This window comes from Rosa rugosa, chromosome 4 (assembly GCF_958449725.1).
Source record: "Rosa rugosa chromosome 4, drRosRugo1.1, whole genome shotgun sequence".
In the NCBI taxonomy this organism is placed as follows: domain Eukaryota; kingdom Viridiplantae; phylum Streptophyta; class Magnoliopsida; order Rosales; family Rosaceae; genus Rosa; species Rosa rugosa.
Window position 1 is genome coordinate 20,268,797 of NC_084823.1, and position 20,533 is coordinate 20,289,329.

The following is a 20,533-nucleotide window of genomic DNA, read 5'->3' on the forward strand; positions in this document are numbered from 1 at the left end:
TCAATTGCACTGTAGAGAGAAATTAATGGGTGCACGTGGCTAATCCCACAGTGATTGAACCAAGGATTGAAACTTCTTCGAAACTGCCGAAATTTCAGTAATATTAAAGGATTGATACAAAATTTATATGCTATGACATTTCCCTCAGAAGTTTTTTTAAAATTTTCATTAATTTTCATGAAATTCTTAATTTCTAAAATATCTACATATAAATAACATATATGAAAAATTCACACAAAAAATTTGACCGAAATTTTCTGAAATTTTTGAAATTTCGTATATCACCAACACATCACAATAAGTAGTTGTGAGCCCCGGAAAAATGTGTCGAGCTTAGTGGAGATCGTACGAGAAATTGTTTAACGATCTCGATAAACGTCAAAGTGCTCGAGAATACTTTCAGAAATTTTCACAAAGTAAAATCCTCAATTTAGGAGGTGGATAATAAAGTACATGACACGAGTTCGTGAAAATTTTCGGATACCCGAGCTATTTATAGCGATTTTTGGAAGTTATGGGATCTTAGAAAATAATTTAGAGAAATAGAAATTGCTACGGTGCAATCCTAGCCATCCATAAATCCACCGCTTCATCCTAGCCTTTGAAATCAAATTTAAATTAGGGTATTTATACCCCTTGATCAGATCAAGGATAGAGATCACACCAGAACACACGACCCGCGACTGGGTCCGACCGGAAATCGCTCCTCCGGCCACCTCTCCGCCGCGTACCACCGGAAATAGGTTCGTCTCGCCGTCACCTACGTGCCTTATGTCTAGGATCGTCCATGCAACGATCGTGAACGAAGAATCGACGACCGGAAGCTTCGAGCTTTCTCCGGCAACTTGTGCAAATTCCGGCGACCGATTAAGCTGCATTTGGTATGAAACCTCATCTTCTCGTCATGGTCTACATGGCTGTGTGATTAGTTTCAGAATTCGATTTAAGTTTCACCGGCGACTTTTCCGGCCATCCTGGGCTTGGCTGCACTTGTGGACCAGAAATCAAGAGGCTTGCTGGTCCTCAACTCATCAACATTCCAGCTCCGGCAAGAAGTTGTGTATGATGAAGGCGTTGCTCAGCCACAACAGCTTGAACTTTTTGGTAACTCTATTGTAAGTCGATCTCCTATATTTATTAAGACTTATTTGCCTCTTACCAAGTGTACTGATGGCTCATGAATGTGGCATGATTGTGTAGTGTTTAATATCTGTAGAGTTATATTTATTGGTATGTTTGTTGGTCTGCGGCATTTGACATTTGTATGATTGGTTCGGTTAAATACTGTGCTCTATATAGAAACAATCAGATATAGAATTAGTTATGTGTTCTATTGATGTTTATTCAAAGTTCTTAGTTAGATTAATGTTCTGTGTCATGTCACTGATACTTTGACTCATGCTTGATGATACTAATTGTTTACTGAAAATTACTTTTTTGATACAAAACTGAAAACCATATATTAACAGGTATCTATTGTGCACTTGGTTGATAACTATTGAGTGTTTCAATGAATCTATAAGAACTTATGAACTGAATATTTTCATGCAGTGCTTTTATGATTGTCGAAGGTAAACTCTTGACAAATGCCCATTGGGACTATGGTCTCGGCAGGAAGAGCAGAGCAGAGAGATCCACAGGTTCCTTCTTTTCCAAAGTCCTTGCTATGTTTCTCTAATCGGTTATGTCTTTCAATTGATTTTGAGTCTTTTGGTTTGTTTCTGTTAAGTTCCAGCTCTTCTATTTAGGATTCATTAAGTGGTTAAAACTCAAGGTAGAATAGAGGTCTGCCAATGTGAATTTGTGTTTCTGAGTTTCTGACCCAGTTGAACTTTTATTGAAAAGTGTACAGTTTGGTTGGGAATTTGAAATTGTTGTCTTCTTACAAATTGCAGTAGACATCTTAAAGATCGTTTCAGAAATAGAATCTCCTAAAAACGATTTTTCTAGAATTAATTATGATTTTTCAAAGTTGCAGGTCTGCTGCAGGAATTTCTGAACACAGCAATCTTTTTATTTAAACACAGTATCTACCTTTTGCAGAGACAAATAAAAATTTTACTTGAAGAGGCACATGACTGGAAGCTTCCCACTCCATGCAAGCCAATACCACAGGTAAAACTCATGTACACAAATCTTATCCTTCTCTATCAACTGTCTAGAGAAATTGCTAAACCTGCATGATAGTTTAATGTCACTTTTCATTTTAGTTTATTTTGTACTGTTATTTAATAAGCATTCCTTTGCTGATTTATAACTGTCATCAACACCAAGAAAGGGCTGAGGGTAGAACATGTTGCAATTGAAACTCTGGAACTCTGATCCTGCAGACTAAGACACACACATTAATAAATTGATTAGGTCCATTTACATATGCATTACATTTCAATTCTACATGCAAATAAGGTTCTAAGTTGTGATAATCAATTAGATAATCAAGAGATTACAGTCTACATGTGAATAATGAAGTATCAACTTTGCGACTCAATTTACAAAATCTTGCCTTTCTTTGGAGATAGGATCATAGGATCATTGGAAGTACAGTTAAGCTTCCTGTAATATGGTTTACTGCTTTTTCATGGACAGAAACTTTATTGCAAAATATTGATAAAGAAACCATATTATGAAATTTTATTAGCTTTCTCATCAGCTTAGGAAAATAGTGCTTGCCATTCCATTTGCATCAGATTTCTGTTCGATCTTGGGTAAGAAGTTTGAATTGGTTTCAGAAAATAAAGAGTTGTATACATCCTGAGAGCACTATTTTGGTTTCTATTTTCTGAGAGCACTATATATAACTCTTTAGCAAGAAAGTAAATGTAGGTTTGACTGAAAGCTTTAGTTTTCTGAAAGTCTGCTGCTTAATAGATTAAGCGTTTAAACTTAGGCATTTGGATCTTTCCATGAAAGTAAATGCAGCTTTACATGAAGAACACGGCTTACATTGCTTCCATATAGGTCTGAAAGTCAATATCTATAATCTATTAAACATAGTGTTTACAATGTCAGTTAGATATCTTACAGTATGGAGAGAACAATTAAACATAGTAATGATATTGAGACTTCAAATGTAAATAAAATAAAAAAATATAAAAAAGTAAAAACAGAAATGTATTTTTAACTAAATATCTTTGCTTCTGTAATGCTTTATCATGGTAGCCGTTTATTTCCTGTATCTAGGACTACTTGAATAGTTGAACCTAACCTTCACATAGTCAATTTGAATTTGTCGAGCCTTTTATATTAATTACTTTAGGCATTTCTTTTTCTGGCAAAGTTCTATTATAGTTCTGATATGTTTCATTTTGCAGATTTGCATTGGGGTCATTTAGATCTCAGATTCTTTATGCTACTGTATCTATCATCATATCCTCCTCTGTATCATTCATTTTGTAGCAGAATTATATGAATGGCTGAACTTTCAAACATCACCTATTAGGAGAGAGATAAATTTTTATGAATTTGATATAATCATAGTTTGTAACTTCTGTCAAATTTGTTCCATCTATTCCCAAAACAAGTATAATTTGTTTATGGAATCATGGCCATCATGTTTCTCAAGCTAAATATTTTTGCTCTAGATTAATTCAAATACTGAGTTTACCCTTCAATTTTTTGCATCAATATGATGTTTTTTAAACATTATTTGCAGCCTCCTCGACAGTCTTTCGTTGACTACAAGCATGTTGTAGATGTGGATTATTATCCTCCAGTTTCCACTGACAGAGCAGCCAAGCTAAAGAAGGCCGCCCAAAGTAAATCCAACCAACAGAACACCTTGGAATATCATGAAATTGTTGAAGGTAAGTACATAAGTGCCACCAGATATTCACGATATGATGACAATAAGGAGTGCAATCCTTGACATTGAGTAAAAATTTCTTAGTATTGTGAACAGATGAAATGATATGAGGCTTACAACAGTTGAGATGGAAAAAAGTTGATGTCAGCTTGGCCCTTCTTCGCCCACAACAAGATTCATGTACTGTTCCAAATGATTAAATGGATTTCTCTTTGTAAATCCAGGTAAAAAAATGAATGGCTTTACAATGCTAGGGGTTGCACAAAAATCTCATTAGTTGTATTCTTTGTGCCATTTAATGTCTCAACTTGGTTGATTACAGCGGCTATGGCTGGTTGCTTCTTACGAATTACATATTGGCTAAAAGCCTAAAGCATTTTTACATATTGACACTTCAGCAAGCCAGGTAACTCTCTGTTTCTATATCTATCTCAATTTTTTTTTTATTCCCTTCTCTAATTTCCAAGTTTGGCACCTGGGTTTGTAAACTTTTGGTAACAAGTCAGATAATTCTCTCTCTGTTTGTATATGTTACCAGCTTGGACATTTTTCGATCACTTCTGTAATGACCATAAAATGATGCACCTACAAGATCTACAAAGGTTGGAAGGATTTCTTTCTCCCTTTCATTTAGATGTGTCTTCTTCCTGAACAATGATATCATTGAATTTATGTTTCAAGAGTACATCAACACCATTAATGATCTGTAATAGTTCTGTATCAATGTTCACACATTTGGGGATTGTAGTTACAGTTGCCACTGGTTTTGGAGTGAAAATTACTATTGCTCTTTGGGTTCAGAGAATCCAGAAAGAAAGCGTGGGATATCTAGTAATGAGGGCGTTTAACTACCAGAAGAATCCAAAACACATATAATAAAAATACCCGCAGCAAAGCGCGGGCTATTTATCTAGTAAATGCATATAGTTCATGGTATTATGAACCATAGGCATATTGTATATATATTTATCTTCAATCATTCTTTTTATCTCACGTCAATCATATATATAACCATACAGCTATATATTGGTACAAAGTACTTATGTGTTCAAATGGTATATGATGTAAAATAGAAAATTAGCGATGGCCTGTTTTTTATTATATATATTGAAAAATCCAGTTTCTTATTTAACGGTACATTAAAAGACCATATTTGATGACAAAAATTGCAATCCTGAGACAGAAGATAAAGAAACTTCATATCAAAACATACATTAGTTGACACAATATATTGATTAGTTCTTGTGTTCCTTCCATATATTGGCTACCTCTGAGAGTGATTTTGTAGACGACCCATCTTGGCTCAAAGCCAGTTGAGATGCCTCTTTCAATTCCATCATCTTCTTTTTGAGCACTCTCCCTTCGTCTCCTTCAATTAGTCCCTTTGCATACTTGGAAATCTCCTCACACTGCACTATGCCCTTTTCATTCACCTTAACCCTCCATGCTACCTTTAGATCTTCAGCAAGCAAAACAGCGTTCATCTTTTGCTCAGCATAGAGCGGCCAAGCAATTAAAGGCACACCATGTACAATGCTCTCTAGGGTTGAGTTCCACCCGCAATGGGTCAAAAAACCGCCCGTCGACGTGTGACTCAAAATTTGGACCTGAGGAGCCCAACAAGTTACCACTAGACCAACATCTTTGGTTCTCTCTAAAAACCCTTGGGGTAGAAAACTCAAAGGATCGTTAGAACCTCGAGCACCAAAAAATGTGGCATTTTGTTTCTCATTTGGACTCCTAGCAACCCAAAGAAATCTGACCCTACTCATTTCAAGCCCTAAAGCCAACTCATTCATTTGCTCAGTGGTAAGGGTTCCACCACTTCCAAACGAAACAAACAACACTGACCCTTTTGGCTGACGATCCAACCAGCTCAAGCACTCATTCTCACCCAACTCATCCGCCGAACCGGTCCTTATCACCGGTCCTACCGGGTAAACCGGTGGAAGACCAAGACCTGGTCCTTGCTCCTTGAAAGCCTTGAAAGCACCCGGTTCCAAATCCGCAAAGCTATTCACCATGATCCCAGCAGCCGACTTATACCTCTTGCTGATGCGGATCAGCGCCTTATAAGCATCATTGCTCCTATCTTGAACCGGGTCTGCTAAGTCTCTGCCATGCAGCGGCACACAACCCGGATACTGGACCGGTTCAGGCAAATCCCTGTACTCACAAGTAGTAGTCTCATCAAGCTTTGGCAACTCAAACACAAACCACAAATCCATTGCCGAAGTAGGGAAGAAAAGGTAGGGCAGCACATTAAACTCAATGGCCACATCAAAGGCCTCAGGACCAAAGAGATCAACAACAAGCGCCACCAGTCGAGTCGATTCCGCTAGGGCCTTAACTGAGTCGCGGACAGCGGAGAGTGACCGAGCCAAGGTGAGAGCGATCTTGGTTTCCACCTTCGATTCTGGTGGGAGGTCGTCGAAGTTGACTGGAGGGAGGAAGGTGGAGGATATGCTCTCCGGCAAAGCTTCCAGGACTTTCTTTTGCGGTGTCAGGTTCGTACCATCGTTGGGGATGAGGAAGGTGACGGTGAAGTTGTGGTGGACGACGAGTCGTTTGGCCAGCTCGAGCAGGGGTATCAGGTGGCCTAAACCTGGAGTTGGGACAATGGCGACTTGACCGGCTGGTTCCATGGTTGCTAGTGTGGTGTAATGAAGCTAGCTAGAGTTCAGTGAAGAATGAATGGCGATCGGTTCCTATTTAACGAACTTTATTTAAAGACAGAGACTTTTTTTTTTTTTTTTTGGGTCAAATGATACCTTTTTTTTTTTTTCTAGCCCAATGGAAGACGAGGAACTTAACGAAACATAAGAAAAAACCCAGAAATCTGGAAAAACAGGAAACGCAGCAAACAGAAACGGAAAAACAATGAAACTAAGAACCAAAGCTCCCCTAAACCCAAAAATGGAGGAGACGTTAGCTATTGAGAAAAAACAGAAGATTATTTTCTTTTGCTGTGGAAGGGTGAATTGTTTCTAGCTTTCTACTTGTCTTTCCTGACATGCATGTATTTGACGGGTGTGGTTGTAGACTTGTAGTTTCTTCTCGCTGCCGACATGACGCCACCCAATGATCCAAGCATGCATGTCAGCTGCCCTCTGCTACCTAACGGTTCACGACTTCAAAACTTAATGGAAAATGATCTGTGGTCTCAATGATTTGCTATTCATGAACAGTGTACAGTGCCAACCCAGCTTTAGTATATTGTATAATGTATCTATATATATATGTGTATATAGGTGCTTTATAATTAGCAGCCTTAACTAGCATAAAGTCTATAGAAGCAATTCAGGCTTAGCTAGAGTAGACGCAGAGATCGAGATGGAGGTGGTGCAAGTACTTCATATGAACAAAGGAGATGGCGAGACTAGTTATGCCAAAAACTCCACTGTTCAGGTGATCATCCATCTATCGATCAATTGTTTTTCTTCGTTTTTTGTTCTTCCACGTACCATTAATATTTCTCATTGATTTTTTTAATTGCTATAGAAAAAAACAATATCTATCGCCAAGCCAACCATTGAGAAAGCAGTGCTAGAAATCTTGGGGTCCAATATCATGGGAATAGAGAGCATGGGAATAGCAGATTTGGGTTGCTCCTCTGGACCCAACACCTTCCTACTCATCTCGCATATCATGGATGTAATACATGCTAAATTTAGCACGGTTACAGAGCTTAGAGTGTTTCTAAATGACCTCTTTAGCAACGACTTCAACTCCATCTTTATGTCACTCCCAGCCTTCTACGATAAACTGAATAAGCAAGACTATAATAATGGTCATGATCCTGATCAGCATGTAAATCCCTTAATTTCTGCTGTGCCCGGTTCGTTTTACGGTCCATTGTTTCCCAGAAAGAGTATGCACTTTGTTCACTCTTCTTTTAGTCTTCACTGGCTATTTCAGGTCCCCGATGGCCTAAACAACAAAGGAAAGATTTACATGTCTAAGAGCAGCCCACAGTGTGTGTTGGATGCATACTCCATGCAGTTTCAGAAAGACTTTGCTGTTTTTCTGAGGTCTAGGGCACAAGAAATAGTCGACGGAGGACGAATGGTGTTGTCCTTCATGGGCAGGCCATCCTCTGACCCAACAGCTGATCAGGGAACTTTCTACCAGTACGAGCTCTTAGCCCAAGCATTAATGGCCATGGTTTCCAAGGTAAGACTCATTTATCGATCGCTTCTTCTTTCTCTCGTAGAGAAAATTTTCTAGATCCGTCACTGCCTAACTATACACATTAATTTCTATTGTTAATAGGGTCTTATAAAAGAGGAGAAGGTTGATTCCTTCAACTTGCCCCACTATGCTCCATGTGCAGAGGAATTGAATTTGGTGTTACAAAAAGAAGGGTCTTTCATCAAGGAACACCTTAAAGCATTCGAAGTTGATTGGGATACTGGCGGTGCTGATCTCGATCATCATAACATGCCTAACGGTACATTTGACGATGATCAAACTGTTAGCAATGGGCAGCAAATGGCCAATGGCATAAGAGCCGTGGTTGAGTCAATGCTTGAATCTCATTTTGGAAAAGAGATAATGGATGATGTGTTTCAGAAATATGCGGAGCTCGTTAGCAGGCACTTAACAAATAGTACCACTACACCCAAGTATACGGTTTGGGTCATTTCACTCGTTAAAAAGACTTGAATCTTCACATCTTTTACTCATTTATCTATATTTGTGTTTAATAAGAGAGAAAGCCCTAGCATCAAATTTCCTTCCCCCATCCATCCATCCTTCTTTGTCTTTAATCGTGTGTAATTGCTTCCAGTTGTGTTACTGAGTTCAATATGTGATATTTGTATGCATTTATGAAATTCTATCCTATTATCACTTTTTAGATCGTAATGAATAAAACGATTGTCATTGTTGCATGGCATCAATTATATATCACAGGTTCACATGTTTTCATTTTCTTGAACAAAAGTATGAGACTTGAAATGTGGGGCGTACGTCACTTCAACAAAATATGGGCTAAAGATACGATTGAGTCCCCACGATTAGATTAATGGGGACAACACTCCAATCCTGTTTCTTTGGATCTGAGATGAGACCCACAAAATAATACTCTCAGATGTGATTGCAATTATATAAAAAAAAAAAAAAAAAAATAGGAAGATTTCAATGTCACCAAACGTAATATTTTCTAGATAAGGAGAACTAGTTTCCATGGGCACTTGAGCAGCCTGATTGCACCTCTTCATCTGCTTCTCTCGAGCCCTGACGTTCTGGAACCAAAAATAAATGTTCTTGCCCTCAACCTGTCCATACTGTTGCAGCTGGAGACAGATCTCGTGAATCTGCTCTGTAGTTGGGGTCTTAACTCCCTTGTCGTAGTAAAGATCCCTGAGGATCTTTATTTGATCTGGAGTAGGAACCCACCTGGCACGGCTTCGCCAGAAATCTGTGTTGGCACTACTCCCGGCTGCTTGGTTGTTTCCTCCATCCTCGATTTGTTGCTGGGTTTGTAGCTCCATTAGTTGCAGAGTTCGTGGTTCCATGGTGATGAGTTGAGAGGAAGTGTAAATTCAAGAACGAAGTTGTTGAGTGTTTGTGGGAGATTGACCTTAGAAGGATTAAGGTCGATGAAGGGGTATTGGAGATCTGAAAGTTCAGAGGAAAGAAGAGATCGAATCTTCAAATGGAAGAAAAGATCTGAGAGAGAAGGATTGAAGATTTGAGAGTAAAAAAAAACTGGGGATTTGAGAAGAGAAAGGCTGAAGAGTTGAGAGAGAAAGGCTTGAGCTCGGAAGAAAATTTCTTTTCCTTTGGAGTGAACAGTCGCGTCTCCAGAATGCACCTATTTATAGAACAAGGTGAGCAGATCTCCACCGTTGGATGAACGATCTCAGAATTTGAATCCACGCGTTGGATTAAAGTCGCCCCGAAACCCGGAAAAGCTGTTGGCGCGTGTTGAGCGTGTAAGGGGACATGCCGAATCTCGAGATGCTGTGGCAGACAGCTTTCGCCGAAAGGGATCTGCTTTCCGTAAATCACGGAAGCGACGTGTCGTGGCACGTGGAGTGTACCGACAGTTTGTTTTATTCTATCGCTTATGATAGAATAAATAAAAGGAGTTGCATGGAGAATAACGAGTGCAGCTGGTGCTCTAGTGGTTGAAGAGCAAAGCTCTTGTACAAGAGGTCAGAGGTTCGAACCTTGCCTCTCGTTTATTTTTATTATGTTCGCTTATGACATAATAAGTATAACAATTGTACACGTTATATTAAGCACAGCTTGTGCTCCAGTGGTTGGGGACAAAACTTTCGTGCAGCAGGTTAAGGTTTCGAATCTTGCCTCCCCCGTTATTTTATTTATGTCGCTTATGACATAATAAATATAACACGTGAGCATATATTAATGAAGGCAGCTCTTGCTTCAGTGGTTGGGAGCAAAACCTTCGTGTTCGAGGTCGGGAGTTCGAACCTTACCTCTTACAAATATTTTTGGATCTCGTATATGCTTGATATACGGACGTATATACGGTATGTACGGTATACATACATATATATGGTCTGTACGGTATGCATACGTGTATACAGTTGTACGATATGCATACGTATATACGGTCTGTACGGTATGCATACATATATACAGTATACCTACGGTATGTACAATTTCATACCGTAGCCGAGCTGGAAGTCGGTGGGCCGATTGGTAGGCCCAAATGGTAAGCCCAATTGTTCGGCCGATTGGTAGGCCCAAATGTTAAGCCCAATTGTTCGGCCCGAATGGTAGGCCCAAATGTTAAACCCAAATTGGTTCGGGCCGGTTCGAAATGTGAATGGTTCGGTTTCTTCGGCCCAATTGGCCAGCCCTAATGCTTAGCCCAAGGATTGAGCAAGCCCAAGTCATCGTCACTGGGTGACATATTTTATTGGCGTACTTTTGGGGATGATTTGTTTTGAGTGATGCATCTCTATTGTTGTGAAGAATGGTGCATGCTTGAGTTTTACTATAGAGATTTACCGTGATGCTAATTGAGTAGCGAAACACTTTGTGGGAGTGTTTACTGTGCTTGTATGCCAGTACAGAGTGATGATCTAAGTGAAGATCTATGTGATGATCTATGTGAGGATCTATGAGATGATCCATGTGACGATTTTGTGTATGTGATGTGGAGTGTTGTTGAGCAGTTGTTGTGTGAGTTTACGTTTGTGATGAAAGGATTTAGTGGCCATAGGAATGTATTTTTATACAAAGGGCTGTGGCTTTGTAGATTACTACAGCTTTCGAAAGGATGGAGATTCGATGGTTAGGTCAACCTTAATCGTGAGGAATTGACTTGCGCGTAAATTTCGGGACGAAATTCCTTTAAGGGGGGTAGATTGTAATAACCTCGATTTTCAATCGAGCAATACTTGGCGGCAGTTTTATTCAATGAAGTATTCATTTCGATTTGGTGGAGATTAATTTTACGTCAAATCTCAATTGTTATTGTTGTAGCAAGGATTAATCAAATTTCCCCTACATTAATAATCAAATCCTATATTTCTGGTTTTAACACAAAGTAGTGGCAATCACTTTGTTAAAAAAAAATGGAGGCGTGCTATGTGTTTCAAGCATTAAGTAAAGTGGTGCGACACTAGTTTGCTTTTTATTATACAATTGTATAGGATTGGTGGTATACCGGCTTTGGAGGAAGAAGAAAAAAATTCATTTTTCTCTCGTTCTCTCTTTCTGCCGAAACAACACCAGATTTTTCTTCAAGCTTGTTCTCTCTCCACAAGCCATCGATCGACCCCAGACCACGTCCCACGCCTTCGCCTCCTCCTTGCGCAGCTGCCAGTGGTAGCCTTTCGCTGTCTCTTGAGCCGTACACGGCGGTGGAGCACGAGGCCGGTTTGAGCGCGTTTTGGTTCCAAATCGAGATATCTCACGCTACCGGCCACCGATCCTTGCCAAACTTCATCCTCGTGCTTGCCTCAACTTCCTGAAGCTCCCAGAAGCAGCCTTACACGGCTTCGTGGCCCGTAGCAGTGGCTGCAAGTCAACCCCGACCAAGAACGAGACCGGAACTATCGATCCAAATATCTTGAGCTACAGGACGTCGTTTTGAGTGATTCTTGAACCAGTGAGTTCTTCTTGAGTTTCTTAACAACTCTTCAGAAGGAATCGAAGCCTTAAATTGAAGTTTTGACGTCGAAATCGAGCCTTGCCGGATTCTGCAAAATTCTGGAATTTTTCCGACCACCGAAGCTTTCGATCGGTATATCTCGAGTTACAGACCATATTTTTCTGTGATTCTTGAACCAGTGAGTTCTTCTTGAGTTTATTAACAACTCTTCAGAAGGAATCGAAGCCTTAAATTGACGTTTTTACGTCGAATTGGAGCTCGCCGTTTTCTGCAGTTTCTCGCCGGATTCTGGAAATTTTCCAGTCACCTCGACTGTTCTAGGTAATTTCCGACCACTTCCTTTCGTTTTAAGACTTCATGCTAGTTATGAAAGTGGATCAACTCGTCATTTTGAACAAGTTTGTAGTTGACAACTTTTGCATCGGAGGTGGTTGACCGTCGTTGACCGCCGCGTTGACCACCCACTGACCGCCGCTTGTGGCGGCGTATTCGACCATATTTCGAGTTTTTATTATCTAGGTGATGATCTACGCATCCTTACGAGCGTTTTGATATATTACAAGGTCATTTTAGAAAACGTTGATAAATAGTGGATTTATGTTTTGACGTTACTATTTAACGTTTTTACGTTTTATCTTCGGTTTACGATCCGCTAAGATCCGACCGTCAGATTTACTTCAAATTTGAATATGTTGATCGTATGACTGTCCCGATGACTTTGTGTGGTCACGGGCGAAGATCCCACCATTGGATCTTCGTATAATTGTGAAATAGTGATTCGGAAGGCGATTCGTGAGAATCTGACCGTCGGATTTTCGTATAATTTTGAGGAGATGTTTGTTAGAGTGATTCAAGAAGATCTGACCGTTGGATCTTCGTGATAATTTTGGAGGATGATCCTAAGGGCGATCCGTGAGGATCCGACCGTTGGATCATCATATAAATTCGATCTGGCCGTTGGATCATCATTAAATTAGAATCCGACCGTTGGATTTCCGTATATGTGTGGTTTATGAATGATTGCTAAGTTAAGATCGTATCTGACTAGGTGATTGACGGTTTGAGTTAGTGGACGATTGTGGATCGTATTTTGAGCGGAATTGAAGACGCAGCGGGATTATCGAGGTGAGTAAACCTCACGTGGTTCATATTACGAACCGAGTACTTTTAATTAATTTATTTTTTGTCGTCATTGTGAACTATAGTTGGTATTAATGGGCATTCCTGTGTGAATGTCTATCTATATATATATTATTTATGTGAAATAATATGTATTGTTGAAATTGTGAGATATTATGTACTGTTATAGTTGTGTTGAGTTTATTGTTGAAAAGCAACAATATTGTGAGAGGTATTAAATTTATTGTTGAGAAACAATAAATTGTTGATTTGTTGAGATATATTGATCTGTGGAGATCAATAGGTCACGGGGGTGACCATGGCATCTATTAGTGAACCACGCCCTTGTACCGGGTAGGTGGAAACTAATAGCATTAAATCGTGAACCACGCCCTCGCGCCGGGTAGGTGGAAACGATCAGTTAGAGCTCTAGTCTGTCTGCCAAATGTTGAGTGATCTTATGAGGGTAACGGGGAGTGACTCATAAGTATATATATTTATATATATGAGAGTGAGAAAGTGAAGTGGTTTTGTGGTGGTCGTTGTGATTGTGATGTTTCTACATTTCTATACTTGAGTTAAAGGAAATGTATTTTAATAAATCAACAGTTCATTCTTGTTTACTCATACTAGCTGTCAAAAGCTTACCGGGTTTGGTGTTGTTGCAATCCCGGTACACTATTCAAATTGTGTAGCGGGTACTACTACAGGTCAAGAGAATCAGGAAGGTGATCGAGCTGCGTAGAGTAGCTGCAAGTGTGTTATTCTGATTTTCTATTGTGAGGTTTGTTATGCTCATTTAGAGCTTTACAATTTTACTTGTGAGAGTGAATTTGTAATAATAAACTCGAGGTCTTCGAGACTTTTTATTTGAGTGGCGAGTGGTGTGTTTGTTCTGAGAAAAAAATTCAGAACGTTTATTTGATTTAGTTGTTAAATTCATGTTTCGGATTTGAATTTGTTATTCAAAATTCGGGGCGTGACATGGTTGCTGTTGGAACATTTTTGAAAAGCATGCAAAATTTGGTTGTAACTTGATCAGTTATCAAGTTTCAAATGCTAAACAAGATTGCAATTTTGAAATAGAACAAAATATCAGCAACTCTTTCTATTTTTTCAATATTTTTCATGATAACACCCTTGACGTTAGGAACTTCAGCGTGGACAAGCTTGTTGATCTCTTCGGGATAATCCACATAGTACTTGAACTCCTGTCCTATATGTGAGACTTTTAGTGTGTAATTGGCACAATGTTATCATCATCTATCATGATCAGATTAAAATCAATTGATCAAGAACTATTGCAGGCAGTAGGCATTAACAGAGCAACATGAAAATCATGAGAAATAATAAATGCTAGCTTACATACCAGAATATGTAAGACTTCAAGCAAAACCACATGCAGCAGCACAAAATGCAAATGCTGGGCAATTAAAAAAGGCTTTCTGTCCAAAAAAATAAATAAATATATAAACAGCATTTTAGAACACTTTGGAACAATGGTCCTAATTTACTAATAAAAAAAAAAGAGGAGAGGTTCGACAACAAAAAAAGGCCAGAAGAGTAGTAGAGGTTAACCATTAATCCTGACGTTTGTTGGTGAAAATTGTCAGCTAGTGGATCTAGTGGTCTCTGTTTTTCTACGGCAACAGCTCTTCCTTTATTTTTTGCAGTTTCTATGGTGAAATTGAGAGATGAATTACAAAGCTAGTGTTTTTATAATAATAATAACTCAAGTGATGTAAAGAGATTAGCTTTATATCAGAGTTAGTTTGCGCATGTTTTATAAATGCATACCAAATTACAGTAGCTATATTTACTTAATACAATAAGTAAAGTATGACGGTTAACAAAAGATGTAATAGATATTTTAGGAGGTGAATTACATAGCAAAACAGGAAACCTGAGGATGATAGGTCTAGCAATAGCTTTTTGACAATAGTGAGCAATAGGTTTTGAATCTTGGCTTTCACACTTTGTGCAGACAGGGAAACAGAAAACAACATTGGTTTGGTCATTAGCCGATGTCAGAAACAAAGGGAAAGCTTTTTATGGATGTTAATTTCTAAATTAAATATGTACAAACCCGACATTTACATGAAGCATAGACAACAAAGAGAATTTTCGATAAGGGATTATATATGGAAACTACATTTTTAATATTAATAGTTCAATCAATGATGATCAAAGTAAGAACAGAAAACTAAATCAGAGTCACCATTATTTTGAGTTGACAAATGAATTATTATATCAAGTTAAAGATATTCAAATCATTATACGAGGAATCAATCATTATCAAGATAAAGTTACAAAACTTAAAAAATCGAGGAATCAATCATTATCAAGATAAAGTTACAAAACTTTAAAAATCAAGATAGCGTTTTGGAAGGTAACTGAGAATCAAAATGTTACTCTGTACCTTTTTAGATTCAAAGCGGTGTGTCCTCTTTTGTTTTCTTCTTCGGCTCAACTTTGATAGACATTGCAAATACCAATTTTTCAAACAGATCAATTTCAGCGTACGATTAATAGATTAATAAATGGTTAATGCTTATACACTCCAAATCCCTAAGAATATTTCTCATACACCCCAGTGTCTTATTTTTCTTCCTCTTTACACATCTTTTTCTCCTTTCCATTCTTACCTACCCTTCTTAGCAAAACCCCTACCAGTAGTACCCTTTCTTGGTTGTCCTTGTCAGTCTGGTTTCTTTGCTGTCTATTTTCATTATTTGTTTAAAGTGAAGAATTAATGAAGCTAGTGTGGTGTAATGAAGCTAGCTAGAGTTCAGTGAAGAATTAATGGCGATCGGTTCCTATTTAACCAACTTTATTTAAAGACAGAGACGTTAGCTATTGAGAAAAAACAGAAGATTATTTTCTTTTGCTGTGGAAGGGTTTTTTGTTTTTTTGATATGAAAGACGTAGGCCACGAGGACAGAGTCAAACAAAATACTGAAAATAGCTCTAGCAACAACAGGTGGGAACCTATCAACCCACATGATACTATCAGAATAAATGTGCCCTAAATTAGTAACCCAATCAGCAGCAAAAATTGCCTAATTTGCCTCTCTGTGGAAGGGTGGATTGTTTTCTAGCTTCCGACTAGTCTTTACTCTTTTCTGACATGCATGCATGTAATTGACGGGTGTGGTTGTAGTTTCTTCTTGCTGCTGACATGATGCCACCCAATGACCCAAGGCCCAAGCATGTCGGCTGCCCTCAGCTACCTAACGGTTCACGACTTCAAAACTTTAATGGAAAATTATTTGTGATCTCAATGATTTACTATTAATTCATGATCACAGTGTACAGTGCCAACCCGGTGCCAACCCAGCTTTATATATATATATATATATATAGGTGCTTTATTACCGAGAGCATGAGAGAGTGCAGGGACCCAAGCTTTATATAGAGAATTGGATATTTTGTAACCTCCTATAAATGAAACAATTCAAGTCCAAATCTCTAATATAATTGCATATCTTTTTAGGTTAACTTAATAACCAAGTCATATTAGATTTCTCCATAATTTACGTGGATACACCATAAATAAAATATATAGAATTAAAGTCTCAAAATTCTCCAATTACTTATTCTGCGTAAATTGGTAAGTTGTTGATGACTCGATGTAAACTAATGATAAAGTCCATTTTAGTCTTACACTTGCTCCTTGAAAGCACCCGGTTCCAAATCCGCAAAGCTGTTCACCATGATCCCAGCAGCCGACTTATACCTCTTGCTGATGCTGAGCAGCGCCTTATAAGCATCATTGCTCCTATCTTGAACCGGGTCTGCTAAGTCTCTGCCATGCAACGGCACACAACCCGAATACTGGACCGGTTCAGGCAAATCCCTGTACTCACAAGTAGTAGTCTCGTCAAGCTTTGGCAACTCAAACACAAACCACAAATCCATTGCCGAAGTAGGGAAGAAAAGGTAGGGCAGCACATTAAACTCAATGGCCACATCAAAGGCCTCAGGACCAAAGACATCAACAACAAGCGCCACCAGCCGAGCCGATTCCGCTAGGGCCTTAACTGAGGCGCGGACAGCGGAGAGTGACCGAGCCAAGGTGAGAGCGATCTTGGTTTCCACCTTCGATTCTGGTGGGAGGTCGTCGAAGTTGACTGGAGGGAGGAAGGTGAAGGATATGCTCTCCGGCAAAGCTTCCAGGACTTTCTTTTGCGGTGTCAGGTTCGTACCGTCGTTAGGGATGAGGAAGGTGACTGTGAAGTTGTGGTGGACGACGAGTCCTTTGGCCAGCTCGAGCAAGGGTATCAGGTGGCCTAAACCTGGAGTTGGGAGTGAAAGTCACCGGAAACGCTGATATCCCCAGCGAACCGCGTTTCGGAATAGACGTACCCAATCGCGGTGCATCCGCGACCCAGATTGCTAGGTTGAGCGATCCCTTATCAGTCCTCCATCTAACTTGATGTTTACCCATCTGGTGTTCTTGAATATGATGTTTCCTCCATCTTCTGCGACCCAATGGCTCTGTGGAGCCCTCCCTTTGAAATAAATCGATCACTACAGTAGACAAGCCTTTGAATTCCTATTTCCTACGACGGACATGGTATCATAACTCTAGAATGCACGATTGAAATGGGGCGGCTAGGAAGGAAAAAGTAATGTAGGGCAAAATCCGACTTGATTATCCTCTTATTCTTTTTTTAGGTTTATCTTTTTATTTTTTTTATTTTTATAGAGAATCCGGAAGAGATTTTTATTCTTATTACTTCTGAAATAAAAAATAATAACTATTCTTTTACCAAACAAGAAAGAATAATGAATATTTTCTGTTATTTATAATTTTACCTCTTTACCCATTCTAATTAATGAGGTTTTCATAGTATTTGTATAAGGGATAGTTACGTAAAAACAATTTGCTATTAAGATTAAGATTAACTAATATATCCTGGCGTATCGCGTACCATAAAGACTGACGTACCGCGTACCCGTACCGCAACGTTCCGCGTTTCAGGTAACTTTGGTTGGGACAATGGCGACTTGACCGGCTGGTTCCATGGTTGCTAGTGTGGTGTAATGAAGCTAGCTAGAGTTCAGTGAAGAATTAATGGCGATCGGTTCCTATTTAACCAACTTTATTTAAAGACAGAGACGTTAGCTATTGAGAAAAAACAGAAGATTATTTTCTTTTGCTGTGGAAGGGTTTTTTTTTTTTTTGATATGAAAGACGAAGTCCACGAGGACAGAGTCAAACAAAATACTGAAAATAGCTCTAGCAACAACAGGTGGGAACCTATCAACCCACATGATACTATCAGAATAAATGTGCCCTAAATTAGTAACCCAATCAGCAGCAAAATTGGCCTAATTTGGCTCTCTGTGGAAGGGTGGATTGTTTTCTAGCTTCCGACTAGTCTTTACTCTTTTCTGACATGCATGCATGTAATTGACGGGTGTGGTTGTAGTTTCTTCTTGCTGCTGATATGATGCCACCCAATGACCCAAGGCCCAAGCATGTCGGCTGCCCTCAGCTACCTAACGGTTCACGACTTCAAAACTTTAATGGAAAATTATTTGTGATCTCAATGATTTACTATTAATTCATGATCACAGTGTACAGTGCCAACCCGGTGCCAACCCAGCTTTATATATATATATATATATATATATATATATATATATATATATATAGGTGCTTTATTAGCAGCCTTAGCTAGAGAAGCAATTCAGGCTTAGCTAGAGTTGACGCAGAGATCGAGATGGAGGTGGTGCAAGTACTTCATATGAAGAACGGAGATGGCGAGACTAGTTATGCCAGAAACTCCACTGTTCAGGTGATCATCCATCTATCAATCAAGTGTTTTTCTTCGTTTTTTGATCTTCTACGTACCATTAATATTTCTTTTTAATTGCTATAGAAAAAAACAATATCTTTCGCCAAGCCAATCATTGAGAAAGCAGTGCTAGAAATCTTGGGCTCCACTATCATGGGAATAGAGAGCATGGGAATAGCAGATTTGGGTTGCTCCTCTGGACCCAACACCTTCCTACTCGTCTCGCATATCATGGATGTAATACATGCTAAATTTAGCACAGTTACAGAGCTTAGAGTGTTTCTAAATGACCTCTTTAGCAACGACTTCAACTCCATCTTTATGTCACTCCCAGCCTTCTACGATAAACTGAATAAGCAAGACTATAATAATGGTCGTGATCCTGAGCAGCATGTCATAAATCCCTTAATTTCTGCTGTGCCCGGTTCGTTTTACGGTCCATTGTTTCCCAGAAAGAGTATGCACTTTGTTCACTCTTCTTTTAGTCTTCACTGGCTATCTCAGGTCCCCGATGGCCTAAACAACAAAGGAAAGATTTACATGTCTAAGAGCAGCCCACAGTGTGTGTTGGATGCATACTCCATGCAGTTTCAGAAAGGCTTTGCTGTTTTTCTGAGGTCTAGGGCACAAGAAATAGTCGACGGAGGACGAATGGTGTTGTCCTTCATGGGCAGGCCATCCTCTGACCCAACAGCTGATCAGGGAATTTTCTACCAGTACGAGCTCTTAGCCCAAGCATTAATGGCCATGGTTTCCAAGGTAAGACTCATTTATCGATCGCTTCTTCTTTCTCTCGTAGAGAAAATTTTCTAGATCCGTCACTGCCTAACTATACACATTAATTTGTATTGTTAATAGGGTCTTATAAAAGAGGAGAAGGTTGATTCCTTCAACTTGCCCCACTATGCTCCATGTGCAGAGGAATTGAATTTGGTGTTACAAAAAGAAGGGTCTTTCATCAAGGAACACCTTGAAGCATTCGAAGTTGATTGGGATATTGGCGGTGCTGATCTCGATCATAACATGCCTAATGGTACATTTGACGATGATCAAACAATAACAAGCAATGGGCAGCAAATGGCCAATAGCATAAGAGCCGTAGTTGAGTCAATGCTTGAATCTCATTTTGGAAAAGAGATAATGGATGATGTGTTTCAGAAATATGCAGAGCTCGTTAGCAGGCACTTAACAAATAGTACCACTACACCCAAGTATACGGTTTGGGTCATTTCACTCGTTAAAAAGACTTGAATCTTCACATCTTTTACTCATTTATCTATATTTGTGTTTAATAAGAGGAGAAAGCCCTAGCATCAAATTTCCTTCCCCCATCCATCCTTCTTTGTCTTTTTAATCGTGTGTAATTGCTTCCAGTTGTGTTACTGAGTTCAATATGTGATATTTGTATGCATTTATGAAATTCTATCCTATTATCACTTTTTAGATCGTAATGAATAAAAATATTGTCATTGTTGCATGGCGAAGAGACTTCCATGGACCAAGGTCCACCTGCACCAAGCCATTAGGGGGCGTTTGAAGGACACGCGCGGTTACCAAAACGCGGCTGATTATTAGATGGGTACAGTTGACATGGGAGGCAGTGAGGCACGCCGATTCGAAGCCTCTTCCATTAAACCACCTGCAGAACAGAGACAACTAGTCGGCGTCGGTGTCTCCACTGACGGCTCCGTCAGAGTGTTGTGGTGGCGAAGA

General features: G+C 39.2%; 4 protein-coding genes across 4 annotated transcripts; 2 read left to right on the forward strand and 2 right to left on the reverse strand.

Annotated features, from left to right (window-relative positions):
* Positions 1–4,867: 4,867 nt before the first annotated feature.
* LOC133742889 (hydroquinone glucosyltransferase-like) lies at positions 4,868–6,820 on the reverse strand. The gene has a single exon (XM_062170586.1). The coding sequence runs from the start codon at positions 6,445–6,447 to the stop codon at positions 5,038–5,040; it is 1,410 nt and encodes a 469-aa protein (XP_062026570.1). The 5' UTR covers positions 6,448–6,820; the 3' UTR covers positions 4,868–5,037.
* A 231-nt stretch (positions 6,821–7,051) lies between these two features.
* On the forward strand, positions 7,052–8,713 carry LOC133742891 (probable jasmonic acid carboxyl methyltransferase 2). The gene is made up of 3 exons (XM_062170588.1): positions 7,052–7,210; positions 7,304–7,975; positions 8,075–8,713. Exons 1-3 carry the CDS (start codon positions 7,136–7,138, stop codon positions 8,465–8,467), a joined length of 1,140 nt encoding a protein of 379 aa, XP_062026572.1. The 5' UTR covers positions 7,052–7,135; the 3' UTR covers positions 8,468–8,713.
* Positions 8,714–16,676: 7,963 nt separating this feature from the next.
* On the reverse strand, positions 16,677–17,463 carry LOC133744486 (hydroquinone glucosyltransferase-like). The gene is made up of 2 exons (XM_062172588.1): positions 17,460–17,463; positions 16,677–17,311 (listed from the first exon to the last, which is right to left on the reverse strand). Exons 1-2 carry the CDS (start codon positions 17,461–17,463, stop codon positions 16,677–16,679), a joined length of 639 nt encoding a protein of 212 aa, XP_062028572.1.
* Positions 17,464–18,662: 1,199 nt separating this feature from the next.
* Positions 18,663–20,262, forward strand: LOC133745586 (probable jasmonic acid carboxyl methyltransferase 2). The gene is made up of 3 exons (XM_062173681.1): positions 18,663–18,820; positions 18,905–19,579; positions 19,679–20,262. Exons 1-3 carry the CDS (start codon positions 18,746–18,748, stop codon positions 20,069–20,071), a joined length of 1,143 nt encoding a protein of 380 aa, XP_062029665.1. The 5' UTR covers positions 18,663–18,745; the 3' UTR covers positions 20,072–20,262.
* Positions 20,263–20,533: the final 271 nt, after the last annotated feature.